Source organism: Ruditapes philippinarum, unplaced genomic scaffold, assembly GCF_026571515.1.
Source record: "Ruditapes philippinarum isolate M1 unplaced genomic scaffold, ASM2657151v2 ctg4315_1_1_1_1, whole genome shotgun sequence".
Lineage (NCBI taxonomy): Eukaryota > Metazoa > Mollusca > Bivalvia > Venerida > Veneridae > Ruditapes > Ruditapes philippinarum.
This window is the reverse complement of record NW_026859033.1, coordinates 114305-129447: the sequence shown is the minus strand read 5'-3', so window position 1 is coordinate 129447 and position 15143 is coordinate 114305. Positions and strand designations below refer to the sequence as shown.

General features: G+C 34.3%; 1 protein-coding gene across 1 annotated transcript; it reads left to right on the top strand.

The window, feature by feature from the left end:
• The first annotated feature begins 3644 nt into the window (after window positions 1–3644).
• Window positions 3645–13734, top strand: LOC132754950 (uncharacterized). The gene is made up of 8 exons (XM_060745707.1): window positions 3645–3785; window positions 4323–4528; window positions 7508–7628; window positions 9203–9336; window positions 9975–10107; window positions 10960–11196; window positions 11564–11641; window positions 11868–13734. Exons 3-8 carry the CDS (start codon window positions 7535–7537, stop codon window positions 12416–12418), a joined length of 1227 nt encoding a protein of 408 aa, XP_060601690.1. The 5' UTR covers window positions 3645–3785; window positions 4323–4528; window positions 7508–7534; the 3' UTR covers window positions 12419–13734.
• The last annotated feature ends 1409 nt before the right edge of the window (window positions 13735–15143 follow it).

Sequence of the window (15143 nt, the reverse complement as noted above, 5' to 3'; positions counted from 1 at the left end):
CCCTTTTCTCCCCTAAATCCCAGTTTTGTTTGTTTTTTGTGCGTTTTTAAATTTTTAAATTTTTGATTTTTATTTGTTTGTTATTATTTTCTTATTTTTGTTGATTATTATTGTTTTGCTCTAACTGCTTGCTGCTGCGCTGCTGCAAAAAAAAAACCTTACTATTCAGAATCTTCTTTTTTCAGTTTTATATAGGAAAGGCCCAAGATTAAAATTGCCCCTCCGAGTGACTTATTCTTGGTGCACTCCAGCAAATGGTAAAAATTCTGTGATGTTGAGTAAAGCCTACCGTCCATAGAAGCAATATGATTGGGATGGAAGCAAGTTTAATGGTATGTCCCAACTATTCAACCACAGTATCTAAATATCTAGCAGTAAAGCAAAACTGTTTTTTAGTCGGATTTAAACGTGCAAACAACACAGGAGATGTCATATTGGGCGAGTTCCAGCTTTAAACTTGTGGAAGTGACTTCAGAGCGGCCCCTATCCTGCATTTATTTCAAGTATAAGCCGGAACGCCTGACGTTTGGATCCACCGACGTTGCGTAAGCTAAGCGATAGCTAAGTAACATAAAGTTTGTTAAAGGGTCCGCTAGGCCATAAAAAGCATTTAAATCCTGCTGGATTCGAACACACAGGGGTAAGGGGGCAAGTTCTTGAAGTCAAGGACCTAACCTAATTATTTCTTAATCGCAAATGAATATTGTTGTTGGTTTCTATTCAATTTTTACTGGTATTGAATTTAAAATTTGATTATTAGCTTGTAACAAGACTTTGTTGTTGTGTAAGGAAAACTATAAGTGAGAGAACACCTCAGTCCTTGTGCCTAAACCAATCGGTACTAAACAATGAATGTAACCCCGGGGGGGCCATATTTATTTGGAGATGAAGCTATGACGTCAATACACAAAAATTGTACAAGGAATTTTTACCCGCAATTCACATTTTTGAGAGTTTTCCCCGAGACCATGGTTGACCCAATGCCGAATATGTAACGCCGCCATGTTATCGTAAATTTTTGTTATGGTTATCAAAAAAAATACCATAAAAATTTGAAAAATGTCAAAAAAGCAATAAAATTTAAAAGATGTAAATTATTCTAAGAATTGGTGAAAATGTAAACACATTTGGTCACAAAAAAAATTGGCTGACACAGATCAACCCCAAAGCCCAAGAGCCAATTAATCTCGCGCGAGGTGTTGCTGGTCAGGATAAGAACACTATATAATTTTTAGAGCTTCTTATACATCTGTAAAATTAAAATTCCTGCTCCAACACACAATAACTGTTGTGAGAGGCAGGTACAATAAGCATAAAGCAAACTCTCCTTTTTTTTAAAATGATGAAGACTTTCAGATATTTAAATAATTTATTACAGGTAAATTACAAACCTGCGTCTGTCCGCCATGTTCTGTGGCATATAATCCGACATCAAACTATACGCGTGTAGAGGCGTCTGCCACTGATTCGGCTGGGCAATGCTGTGGTCATGTTCTTTTAGAGCATTTGTTTCTAGGCAAGTACTGGAGTATTTTTTAAATTTGAATACTTATTAAGTATTTTTTATTCCATTCTTATGAATTGGTTTACATGTGTAATATTCCTGTTATACACATGGGTCTCTACATGTAATGCATCTGTACGACCCGGCAGAAAAAAATCTTTATTTCATGCTTTCCCGTGTTTTATAGTAATATATCAGATGATTATATTCAGATAAACCACAAGTGAAATTTATAAAATATAATTTTCACTGTAGCCGGACTATATCCGAATGCGGATGAAAAGAAAATCATAACTAAATGGAATAACAGGCAGAAATAAATGCCTTCATACGTAAATTGTGATTCTTTAGGAAAAGAAAGTCGATGTTACCATACATCATGTTAAAAAATGTATAAAAATTAGAGAAATTTAACAGAACTATATTTCAAAATTGATGATTTGACGTCATGATGTGATGACGTCACAAAGGAGAATGCGCGACGTTACGCGGCAAAATCAGTGAAAAATACTTAAAATCTCTTAAAAAGCATGAAATAAAAAGAACATTTATTTGTTTTACACATAAGATTGAAATATATTTCATTCGTGAACACCAGCTATTATATTTTCACTCGTGGCTACGCCACTCGTGAAAATATTGTATCTGGTGTTCACTCAGTGAAATTATATTTCAATCTTACATGCAAAACAAACAAATATCCTCTATGTATCAGCGAGCATGATCTGGAATGACGTTGCTGGAGTTATAACAGTTACGTTCCAAAATGACGTTGCTAGAGTTATACCAGTTACGTTCCGAAATGACGTTGCTTAAGTTCTACACGTTACGTTCTGGAATGACGTTGCTGAAGTTATAAAAGTTACATTTTGAAATGACGTTGCTGAAGTTGTACCACTTCCGTTCCGGGATGACGTTGCTGCCGTTTAAGCTGTGTCGTTCCAAAATGACACTGCTGCCGTTTTACCAGTGACGTTCCGGAATATCAGGGAAATGTTTTATTAGAAAGTTATGGTTGAATTCGACATGGTATACAATGTTTAGTAGGAGTGTCTTGTTGTGTTACTTGTAGTTGGTTCTCAAGTATAGTTTTCATATATCTAAGGATAGACTGCCGTTTTAGCCCTTTAACCTGGATGAACATTTTTCTCCCAGTATAGAGCCAAGCGAGCCCGGACGTCCGTGCAGTTTGACCTGGCTCTATAATTTCGGATAACTAATTTCATCTTAATATCAATAAAATGGACAAGTTCATTAAAAAAAAAACAGCAGGTAAAGAATAGATATTCAAGGAGGCGGTTATCTATTTATTTATTTATTTATCTATTTATTTATTATATATATATATATATATATATATATATTTTATTGATTGTATATAATTATTGCCCGTTCTTTTTCACTTCTTGTTTATTGTCCGGGGAAATATTGTTATGTCCTGTATTTTGAAACTCTCTCTCGGTATTCTGTGTTTGTTTTCTGTGTCGTTTAGCTCAGATATTTTTTTTTTTCATTTTGTAATTATCTGGTTTTTGCTCTCTGTGTGTGGTTTAATAAATTATTTTCTCTTAATTCAATTCTTCTCTGTGTTTGGCTCTCTTTTTGTGTGTAACTCTTACATTTCTCTCTTGTGTTTCCCTTTTGTCGGTTAGACTCTTATTTTTTCTTTTTAATATGATTTTTTTGGAATTATATATTCGGGACTGGATGGGATTTTTTTTCTCTGCCACCATTTTTTTGTTTTCATTTAGCTGTTTCTCTGTCTTGTTTAATTTTTTTCAAGGTAAGTGTTATTTACCTGTCTCTTCTTCTGTTTTCTATCCACTGTAAGTTCGATCTCGAACAATGACAATTTAGGCAAATAGTATAACTTTCTCTATTTCTACTATTTTTTTTTTTTTTTTTTGCTCGATGTCAATAGAAACCATGACTTTGAATTGATGGTCAACAGTCGTTCGCTTTTTCACTTCTAAAGCTTATAATTATATTCGCCAGAAATCCAAAGAATATGATTAAGGTGTTACGTGTAACATTGAATCTTACTATAACTCACAAACTGAATAATTATACAAAAAAAGTTTCTTCTGGTACTACTAGTTTTGCAATTTGATGACAAGTAATACATATTTTCGTATGAAATTATATCTTGAGTTGTTTTGTATTATTGTTTCAACAGAATGCACTTTGGAATGTCAAAATGGAGGAAGGTGTTACCGCCAGGGGAATGATCAGTTATGTATATGTACACCAGATTATATTGGAACCCACTGCGAAAATAAATGTAACAATTTCTTATTACTTTCTTTATTTACTTGTTCATTTATTTATTCTTTAAGGATTTCTGACATGTTTGGCATTCGTTTGTTATTTTCATTGCTTGGCGCATATTTGTCATATAATAAAAGAATCGTATATATAACAACCGCGTCCATGGCCGCGGCTGAAGATTCTTGATTCACTATTATCATTTCCAATCTATTTTTGCTGGGATGTGGTATGTCCATGAACGGTGTGATAAACCAAAAAATAAAATCGGGCGGGACAATACTGACACAACTGTTGTGCGACAAAACATGGTTAAATTGTTTCATTTAATTCTCTTAAATCGCCAATCAAAGTATATTTCATGAGGATATCTTGCTTTGATCGTCCTTTTCCTGCTTGCAATCTTACCATATTACCTTCTTTCTAAAATAAGAAGCCTTCATACTTTTTTCTATCCGAGAACTTGATCTTTAAATCTTTGTACAAAGACAATTGTGTTTTAAAGTTTCCAAGCCAAATTTCTGTGATGACATGTTTTAAACTTTTTTCTCAGATACACACCCAAGCACGTGTCCCGTGCCTGAATCCTCAAACGGAACATGTAGTGTGAAATGTAACAGTAATGGCGAATGTTCAGGAAACAGTGTCTGTTGCAGGGAGGGTTGTAGCACTATATGCCGGCAACCTAAGACGGTGTATTGCAAGTTCGAAGACCAGCAGTACCGTGTCAATGAGACTTACAGACCTGAGCCTTGCACTGTATGATTACATTTTAGTTTATTTGGAAAACATTTTGTTTACAATTACTTTTTCGTTTCATTGTTCTGGTTTAGTGACTTATCTCGTTGACTTCAAACCACTTGCCCCTCACAGCTTTGGATTCTTTCATGTGAGGCAGCTATCCAGCTAGCTTACGAACTGTTAGTGGTTCTACCTAGGTGCCCGTTCGTGCCTGTAATAGTGCACGAAGGGGCACATACACAAGTAAAGCAGGAAAGTCGCCATACGACCTTTACAATGTTAGGGCGACGTAAACCTACCACACTCCTCTCCCCCACCCCCACACCCCGAAACAATCTTAATTTTGTTCCCTCTTCACAAGTAAAGATGAAATGTTACCACCATGTTATCTTTTAAGCTCAAAGCCCTGTAACACCGCACTTTGGGGTCAAACGCACTTTGGGGTCCGACCCCAAAGTGCGTTAAACTTCGCACCGCACTTTGGGGTTAAACGCACTTTGGGATCAAAATCGAGAAATTGACCCCAAAGTGCGTTATTATGCTACATATCAACGCACTTTGGGTTCAAGAGGTCTAAAGGTGTCATCTGAGTTCTGCTTAAATACTGAGTACTGGCTTATTTTCTATCTGCGACATTGGAATATTTGAGTTGGAGTTCAAGATGGCGGTCAATACTTTATGATGCTTAAGTGATAAAAGTTTCATTAATGTTACCACTTGAAATATCTAAAAATTGTGTTCATATAACAAAATTACAGTGGCATAAAAGTGACATTTGCATTTTTTTGTTTTTAGTTTTGTATACATATTTTATTTTAGTTTTGCATACATATTTTTTCGGTTTTGCATTCATATTTTATTTTTGTTTTTAGTACATACGTTATTTTTGTTTTTCATACATATTTTAGCCAATCAAAACAGCCTTCAAATCTCAGCCCATAGTTGAGTATATATAAAACTAATTTACATATGGCGAAGTGTTTGAAAATGGTGTTTAACAAATGGTGTAATTATCCAAACCTCTACTTTGCAAATGTCGTCATGTAAAAATATGTACGAAAAAACAAAAATAAAATATATATTCATACTTTATTTTTGTCTCATTCGTATACATACATTTTTATACATATTTACACATATTCACATAAAATCTGCATACGACCATTCTATTTAAGAATTTTAAGAGACATTATATCAATGATAAACATATTCAAGACCTATACAGTTAGTCTAAGACTAAAATCAAATAGTAAAATATGTACAAAAAAAACTAAAATAAAATATGTATGCAAACTAAAAAAGAATATGTATGCAAAACTAAAATAAAATATGTATGCAAACTAAAAAAGAATATGTATGCAAAACTAAAAAAAGTATGTATTCAAAACTACAATTAAAAAAAAATATCTACGACAAACAAACAAAAATATTACGAAAAACAAAAAAAAGTATAAAAAAATACAAATGTCACTTTTATGCCACCGTTCAAAATACTCTAGTACAGAAATTATGTATTCCTAGAATTAAAAGATGCTGCGAAAAGTATCCCGTTCTGTCGGTCATTTACTTGATAACTTTTTGTGCCATATTGAGCCCCATTTTAAATATGTTGGGAATGAAAAAAATGCAGTTAATGTCTTTTTCCAAAGAACTATAAATATACTCTATTGCAATGTTCTGGTGAATTTTTTTTTCGATCGGACTATAAATAGTGATTTTTACAAAAACATTATTAAGCTTATCAACAAACTTAAGGGTTTTTGTAAGCTCCAGAACAACCGTTCGCCAAAGGCTTTTTTATGGGAAATCTTACATACTTCTTAAGAAAGAGCAAACATGAATTTTATAATGTTAAAATAATGGTATCTGAGAAATGTAAGATGCTTGTTATCTGAATAAATTAGCGATAACTGTGAAATTATTCGTCATAAAAGAAGTCAAAACACTGTAGTATTTGACTTCCATATAAAATACTAATTCACTATAACTGTACTCATCATTGCCAAAAAGCAACAGATGAAAAAGATGGTTCAGGTAATTAGCCAATGTGTATTTTTTGGAAAATATAGAAGAACATCAAAATAAAAAAGTTTTTAAGAAAAACAAATAAAAGCATAATGTGCCTTTAAAACGTTATTTTTAACCCTCGGGGGGAATAATACCCCACATTCCCCTTTATACCCCCAAAGAAAATTTATATTATTCTGGCGCTCCGCTCTTAATGTGCGACTACTTAAATAGTTGACATTTTTAGTACTGCCTGTACGGACTACTACTTAAAGCCGCATCTACACCTAGTCAAGTTTCTTATATGTCACATTTAGCTAAATAAATGGCCCTTTCAACATATTATCAGGCACATTTTTTACTGAAATGTCTTACTAAGATTTCCCAGAATTTATACCTTTGTCTATGCTAAGACTATCATACTTCTTAAAAATGTGTAAATAAAAAACGGGAAAATAATGCATTTAGCTAAACACAATGAAGTTAATGAAAGGTGTACATTCTTTTAAAATAAATGGAAAATTTGAGAAAAAATATTTTAAGCTTAACAATAGATACAAATTCTTTATTTGGTGATTTATTTGGTGAAAGTTCTTCACTTACTAATCAAGATCATTGAAATCCCTATTGGTTCTACTATAATTCAGGGCACATGTTTGTGTCTATTTAATGCCTTGATTTTTTTGTTTACCATTGGCTTGGACTACAATATATTATTTAAAACATAATGAACTTTAATTTTCTATGACCCCAAAGTGCGGTCGTTTGCCTGATGTTAAAAAATGCATATGTACCTATTTAACGCACTTTGGGGTCGAAATTGGACCCCAAAGTGCGTAACGCACTATGGGGTCCGACCCCAAAGTACGTAACGCACTTTGGGGTCCGACCCCAAAGTGCGTTTGACCCCAAAGTGCGGTGTTACAAAGCCCCACCGAGAGTCAAAACATGAGAAAAAATATTATATCATCCATTGTATCTACATTGTAGACATGTGTATGTCATCAATCCGGGAAGATGGAGTGCGTTTCAAAGTTGTGTGCAATGCCGAAGTGCGCTGGAGGAAGACAACCAGTATCCAGACCTGACCAGTGCTGCTTAGTATGTCCAGGTATATAGTATAACATACATGTATCAATGTATTCATACAATTGATTGTGTTTCCGTTATTTAATAGGCGAATAAAGTCTGTTTCCCCAAGCCCAAATTAAAATAGGTATATTTTCCCCCTTAAAATGGTATATTTCACCTAAAAATGCTATATTTTCCCCTGAAATGCACTATGCATATTTTTTACCAGAACCATAACTTGACAGCAGGTGATTTGTACTAACTAGTTAAATCTAATTGACTGAAAAACGGGAAAAAACACTTCATTCATCATTTAAAGTTGAAAGATGCTTATTGAAAATAAACCAGAACAACATATGTCAGATTTGTTATTAGTTATTACTGTCATTAAAGCAATCAGTTCAATTAAAACAAAGGCGTTTCTAAGTTTCCGGCTATTTGTCTTCGCAAGAAACCAAACTATTTCAGACTTGGATTGTAAGTGCCGTTTGCAATGTGTAAATTACATACGTTATTCTCTTCACAAATTTTTTCTTTTAAATACATTTAAAAATGTTCATGAAAATTAGCACAAATCTGCTGCTTTAAAGTACAAAACGAACACACGTATATGCGATGTACTTTCATATCATATTTCGGAGAATATTTCATGTTGTTTACGCTCGCTTTCGGTGATTCGAATTCGGGCATGCACTAACTTCTTTCATACATATGGAAGCTAACTAATGAGCTTGTAGAATGTCAGTTCTGTTCAGATGCCCTGTTATGCCTTGCGAAAGATCACAGAGGGGCATCGTGATCCGTCCAGATGCCCTGCGATAGACAACAGAGATGCATCATTGTTTGTCCAGATGCCCTGCGATAGACCACAGAGATGCATCATTGTTTGTCCAGATGCCCTGCGATAGACCACAAAGATGCATCATTGTTCGTTCAGATGCCCTGCGATAGACCACAGAGGGGCATCGTAATCCGTCCAGATGCCATGCAATAGACCAAAGCGGGGCATTGTAACCCTTCTCTATCTGAAAGTTGCCATATGACATTTTACCTTTAACCTGCTGCATTTGTGTAATGGAGTTGCCCTGCTTTTTCAATTTTTGAACGGTCCAGTCAAAGTTTAAATGAAAAAGTACAAAAAAGAAATATACTGCCAACAGTATAGACCATGGCCAGACTGCACAGATATGCAGGCTGGTCTGGCTCTTCCCGGGTGGAAAATGCATCTGGATTTATCTCTCAACATGCAGTGATGGAGCAATACCTCTAGACGCTTGCATTGCAGAAATCATGATCTCAGAGCAGAAGAATATCGTGTGTGTGGAAGGGCGGGGGGGGGGTCGCCGATTTTTTTTTGATTTTTTTTCATATTCATGACCGTGTTAAAATTGATGTGAAAAGATGAATTCGACATCTTACAGTGCATCTCGACGGATGAAAAGACGAAATTTTAGCATTTAATCATTCAAGCGCCTTGTCCGGTAGATACCGGAATACGGCAATAGTGTGTTGCTCCAACTCGTTCTATGAAGTTTGGTTTTGCCGACTGTGTCGATGTGACATACACTGTTATTAATATAGAAGCTGATTTGATCATCACGTATTTTATTGCAGAGGTACCAAAGCCACGAATTAATTGTCCATCACACGTGGTCCATGTAAATACCTCCTACTACACTAACATGACATTGTTAGATGATACCAAAACATCTGTAGCTGCATTCAATCATTTTGGTGTAAATCTTCAGGTAAATATATGAGATATGATTTTATTCTTCAATCTACTGTAATTGAAAAAGGTTAGCCTTTACCATCAAGGCCAGCTTGAACATCAATGCAGGTTGCCCAGGCTTTTTTACAGTTGGTAGGTTATTTTTTTATTTTGTTGTTCTTGAAATCGCTTGACCTTTGATCGGAATGTTCCAAATTCAAAGGCGGGACAGTTCATTTCATAATTTCTATAGCTTAAGGGGTTAAAACGATGCACTTATCTACCGTATGCTATCTGTTTGGCTTACGAAGGTTTGTTTGATCTATATCATGCTTATTGTCAGTTAATTAACTTTGACATAACAGTTGTTTTGATATACATTTACATTGATTTACCTTATTTACCTTCACCCTGTGCAGAATTTTCTTAAAGGGACTTGTCCAGCTTTCATTTGTTTTAAACTTTTTTTATTTTTGAGTAAGTATTCACAGTTAAAATAATAATTCTGGAAAAAACAGACTGAGCCAATGATCTGAAATTTTGCACAAAAGTTATATCATTTGGTACATAAATATCGAAAAAAATATTTGAAATGCCGTCATATTAAAAACACCTCAGTAAGGATTAAAAGATAAACTAGTCAGGATAAACACTGTTTCATGTTTTGCATTGCAGGTAAATTACAGACCAGCTTTTGTTCACCATTGTAAATGTGACAGGCCGCTCGACCACGTGACAACTGTGGAGGCATACGCGTCCGATCACTATGGCAACGTTGCTACATGCTCGTTCCAAGTTGCCGTTAGAGGTAAATATATTTGTGGATTTCACACTACACGAAACTAAAATGAATGAATTTAAAATCTAAGTAAAAATAGATATTGAACTAAATATGTATGGGAATGAAATGAGTCAATGCTCACGATCTGCCTCTCACGAAAGGGATTATGGGTTTGAAGCCTCAAAAGGTCACGGCCATGTTTCCTCAAATGAGACAAGTTCTAGTAAGTTCCAGGAAGCGGACTCTTTCTTGAGCAGTTCTTGATAGGTCTAAGCTTTCATCAGAAAAATCAGCGAAAATTAAAATATTTGAACTTAGTAAATATTGAAAGAAACTACATGTTCTGACATTTAAAAGTTTCTACTCGGAATTTAAACATTTGTTATATTATTAAATAAATAATAAATTAATATTGTCAGTTTCTTCTCTTTTTCAATAATAAAAAAACAAATATGAATCAAGTGGCTAGAAAGGTGATAAGCATTTGTCTGAACACAGTCTGCATTTTTCATAAGAATTTTAAAGAATTAAAAAAAAATACACCAAAAAATTCAGTTTTATTTCTGATGGACTAATACAACGTGTTTTGTACATTTGTTTCACAAAAGAAAATCAACTGTTAAGAATAATATACTTAAATTTAATGACCATTTGTTAAAGCTTTTAGAGGGTTTAAGGTATGCAAATAATTACTCAAAAAACATAATTATGTTTGGCGATAGCGGTGTGGACTTAAGTTTCAAACTCTTGAGCGTTTTCTTGGTAGATTTCCTTACGAGGGATATGCAGATAAAGTTTCATGTTTTATTGTGTACTATACATGTACATTACCCCGTGTATTAACAGCACTTCAAGAACAATACAAACATTTTTTTCCAGATATTTATGCTCCCGTGATCTTCTCTTGTCCGGAAGATGTTTATGTTTTCGAAGACGAGGCTGTTAAATGGCTCGAACCAAATGCAGCTGATAATGTTGGAGTAGCTAGCAAGACTTATACTAGTTTGAGGAACGGGACACGATTTCCGGTCGGAGATCACAGGATAACGTGTAACATACATGACTTTGATGGTAACATGGCATCTTGTAACTTCCGTGTCTCTGTTACCAGAAAAGGTAAGCCATGAACAATAAAAGTTGGGAATTTTTTACCCATCTAGCTATGTTTTACCAACCAAGACCAAACTAGTTATGTTAAAACACTATCACTAACTTTAAAATCTTTCAAAGTCACTCTGACTTTGAAATGTTTCGTTTATTTTGGGTTGTTGTTGTTATTGTTGTTTTGTTTCTTTTTGCGGGTGAGGGATGGTTTTTTTTCCATACCTTTCATCTATCTATGTAAATCAAACATTCTAACAGTCTTACATTTCTTACAGTGTTTTACTTTGTACAATCCATTTTACATTGCTTATATCATGTTTATTTCACTTAAATATGTTTGGTTTATGATATTTAATGATACAAAATTGATATTTTTCAGACACACCTTTTGATGATATGCCTATAGGTTTAAGAGAGCGTTCAACTGGAGAGCCAGAATTGAAGCTAAGCGCTATTTGTAAGTTGTGCGTTGTACCTTTACACAAGATACATCCCAAAAATCAAATTAGAAGAATTTAATTTTAGTTATTTTTTATAATTATGAATACATAGTTGATTGTGTTTTACAGTTTTTGCTCTAAAAAGAATCTTGAAATACAATTTACACAGCATAGTAAAACAAGTCGAAAATTGGGTTATTTATTGCTTTCGAAATGATTTTATCTTTTTACATATTTTTGCAGTGCCTCCAATTTTTGGTGCAATTGTTCTGGTAGTCTTGGCTTTGCTGCTGCTGTTCCTATGCAGACGAAAATGTCTGCCAGTCATCTCCAAGAAGAAACCGACAAAACACCCGAAGACGGAGAATATTTACGCACAACCGGATGATATCTGGTCAACAAAGTCATCTCTTAAATCGAAGCGTTCGTCAGTGTCGACATACTCCTCCTCCGTGTCATCCAGAAGCTCTGCTGGGCGCGCTTTAGCGTTTCATAGCAACGCGCATGCGGTTCCTGGAGATATTGGTGTCAGACCACCACCATACTCACCATATGTAGGTTACAGTCCACCGCCATATAGTGTTTCCGGTAGCGTGAAGGACGTCATGTACATGTCTATGCCCGTTCCGGCATACCATAATCCAGATTATGAATCCCTGAGCGTCCATATGCCGAGTAATTCCGGACGTTCCGTGAGGTCCGGTTCAAGGTCGAGTAAAGCGGGGTCAACGAAATCGTCACGAAGTTCAAAATCAGGATCAGTAAAGTCGACAAAGTCAAGCTCAAGGGCTTAAGCACTTTGCCTTTTCGACATTGATTCCAAAATGAACCCTTGGTACTAGTTTATCGCGTTTGACTTTAATAAAAGAATTAAAAAGAAAAATATCGGTAAGAAATAGATTCAACTGAGGTAGACCTGTACAAAATTGAGAAATTAATATGACATTTTATTAATCAGATATATTGTATTATAGGCCTTATTTACTCAAGATATAAGGTGCTGTCTTTTTTGTTGTTTTATGTATATCTGATTTCAACAGCTTATAAGCTTACACATGCATATGAAAGCTTTTTTATGTAGAGTTTACTTTTGCCGGTACTATGTTTTTTATCTTATAATTGTGCATAGAATTCTTTATTTAAACTTACATGCTTGTGATATCTGACCAGACAATAAATTGTCGGTTGTACAATTAAGCATATGGAAAAAATGATCTCAAATCTTCTGAAGAATTTACGGGACAGCTTTCCTACCTGAAAGACGGTCAGATACATGACACAAAGTTAGACTTTTGTTAGTAGCTCTGTATTGTTAAACTATGCGTTTGGGGGCGACCGTGGCCGAATGGTTAAGGTCGTTGACCTCAAAATACTTTGCCCTCACCGCTATGGGTTCGAATCCTGATAGAAATCCTATGATTATGAACGTCAGTGGATCTACTCAGGTGCCCGTTTGTGCCTGAAGTAATGCAAGGAAGGTGCACCAAAGGTTCTTCCTGCACCTGTAAAGCTCGAAAGTCGCCATATGACCAATACTGTGTTGGTGCAACATAAATACCTACCAACCAAACGTTTAGACTAAAATGTTTGCTCTAATGAGGTAAGGAATTGTCAAAAACACCTAGCTAACTGCTGGTCAGTAATCATTTGTATGTACACGAAATGTAGTTTATATACAATGTACAAAACCTATCGCGTTTTATCTGCTAAATTTTGTGTCATGGTGTATTTGCAAATCCTTATCTGTATTATATCTTCGTTTTGTACATATTGATTCGATGCATTCCACTTTGAACTTTTTGAAATTGATGTTTTTTTGTCAATATTGTAATAAAGTTTTATACCTGTAATTTTTTTGGTGGCAAACATTTTTGAAGATGTATTGAACTGTGTTATTAAAGCCTTCTGCAACAATAATGTAAACAAAAAAGTTACATTTGCTTAATGATCTGTTAGGCTTATATCTTTATATAATATTCATAAGTGTGCTATTTTAACGTATATCTTGTTATCTTGTTGCTGTTCATATATTTTCTGTATAAACTTGTACATGTTGTTATTTGTGTTGCTGCAATCAAAATGTATCTAGAAATAAAACACAAATCTGTGAGTTTTTTTTTTAAGTTCTTTTATCTTAAGATCTTTTTTATTATTTTATAGCTCTGTTTTTGTATTTTGATATTGAAATCCATTTAACTTGAAATCCAAAGCAATACGCTAATTCGGCTGGTAAAGGCTGAAAGAAATGTGGTGCCAAAGTAATGATGATTTAATATGGAGTGACATATCGTTCTGAGTATTTTAAACTGTGTTTCCAATCTACGTTGCAAAAGCATTATTTTTTTAAAAATTGATTTACGCATTAAGTACAGAGAAAATCCACAAAAAGATATTAGAAAAGTCATCATTCTTTTTTTGGCAATTTTAAAGCACAACAGTCTAAAATACACATCAAAAATAATACGCAGGATGGACGTGTTTGCCTAGTTTTAAGAATGTCTTACATGAAATGCATTTTTAATTAACTAGTCAATCGCAACTACTCGGCCCTTTCCGTCAGTCTTCGGATAAGGACCTCGAACACAATAGTATGAATACACAGAACGGATGCGGTATTTCGGTCTAACCTACGCTAAGAAACTAAACATGTAAACAAATAGTAATTTAATGCTTGGAGTTGTTGACAAGTTTATTTCCAATATATGTAGTAAAAGTCCACCTAAAATAAGTGAATTCATAGGTACAATAGCAAACAATACATTATTTATATATTTATTATTATGGTTGTAGAAACCGAAAGTACAAAAAACCAACCTGTTGACATTTAGTCGGATTTGTTTAAAATTGAACATCAGTGGGCATACTTAAATTGCAAATTGTTGTCAGACATATTTTCAAGCATAAGAGTACCGGGACACACATTAGATGTCAAATATATACATTCGTTTTACATTATCTCTGTTTCTGTTTACATCTGAAACCACGTGGTAGAACTACTTTCAATCCGTATTGTTTCCGAGGTTATTATAGATAATAGCCGAGGCAGTTCCGAATGTTAACTAGTAAACAACATGTGATCATATTCATGCTTTGCTTAGCTCATGCAAAAGGATATATTAAGTTTACCAGAAACATTGTACAGTCACACTTAGTATCGAGATAGAAATAAGGGTGATTAAATCATAAAGTAGTTATATTGCATAGGATATGAAACCTGTAGCATGGACTTTGAATAATGATACATTTCTGTAACAATTGATTTTATTTTTCCTACAGTTTATATTAGGTGCAGGCACAACGTTGGCAATGATTAAAAGGGAGAAGACTCTCAACACCTAAGTTTAAAGAAATGTACTAGATTTGTCACTCTTGCTTTAATAATCACATGAAAAAATATTGACAAAATGCACATCTGTTGCTAATGGTTATAATGTCTAACTATAAAAGTAAAGCCATGGGTGACAATTATTCGTACAAACATCCGCATGTTTGTAAATACAAAGAACAACAGATCACTTG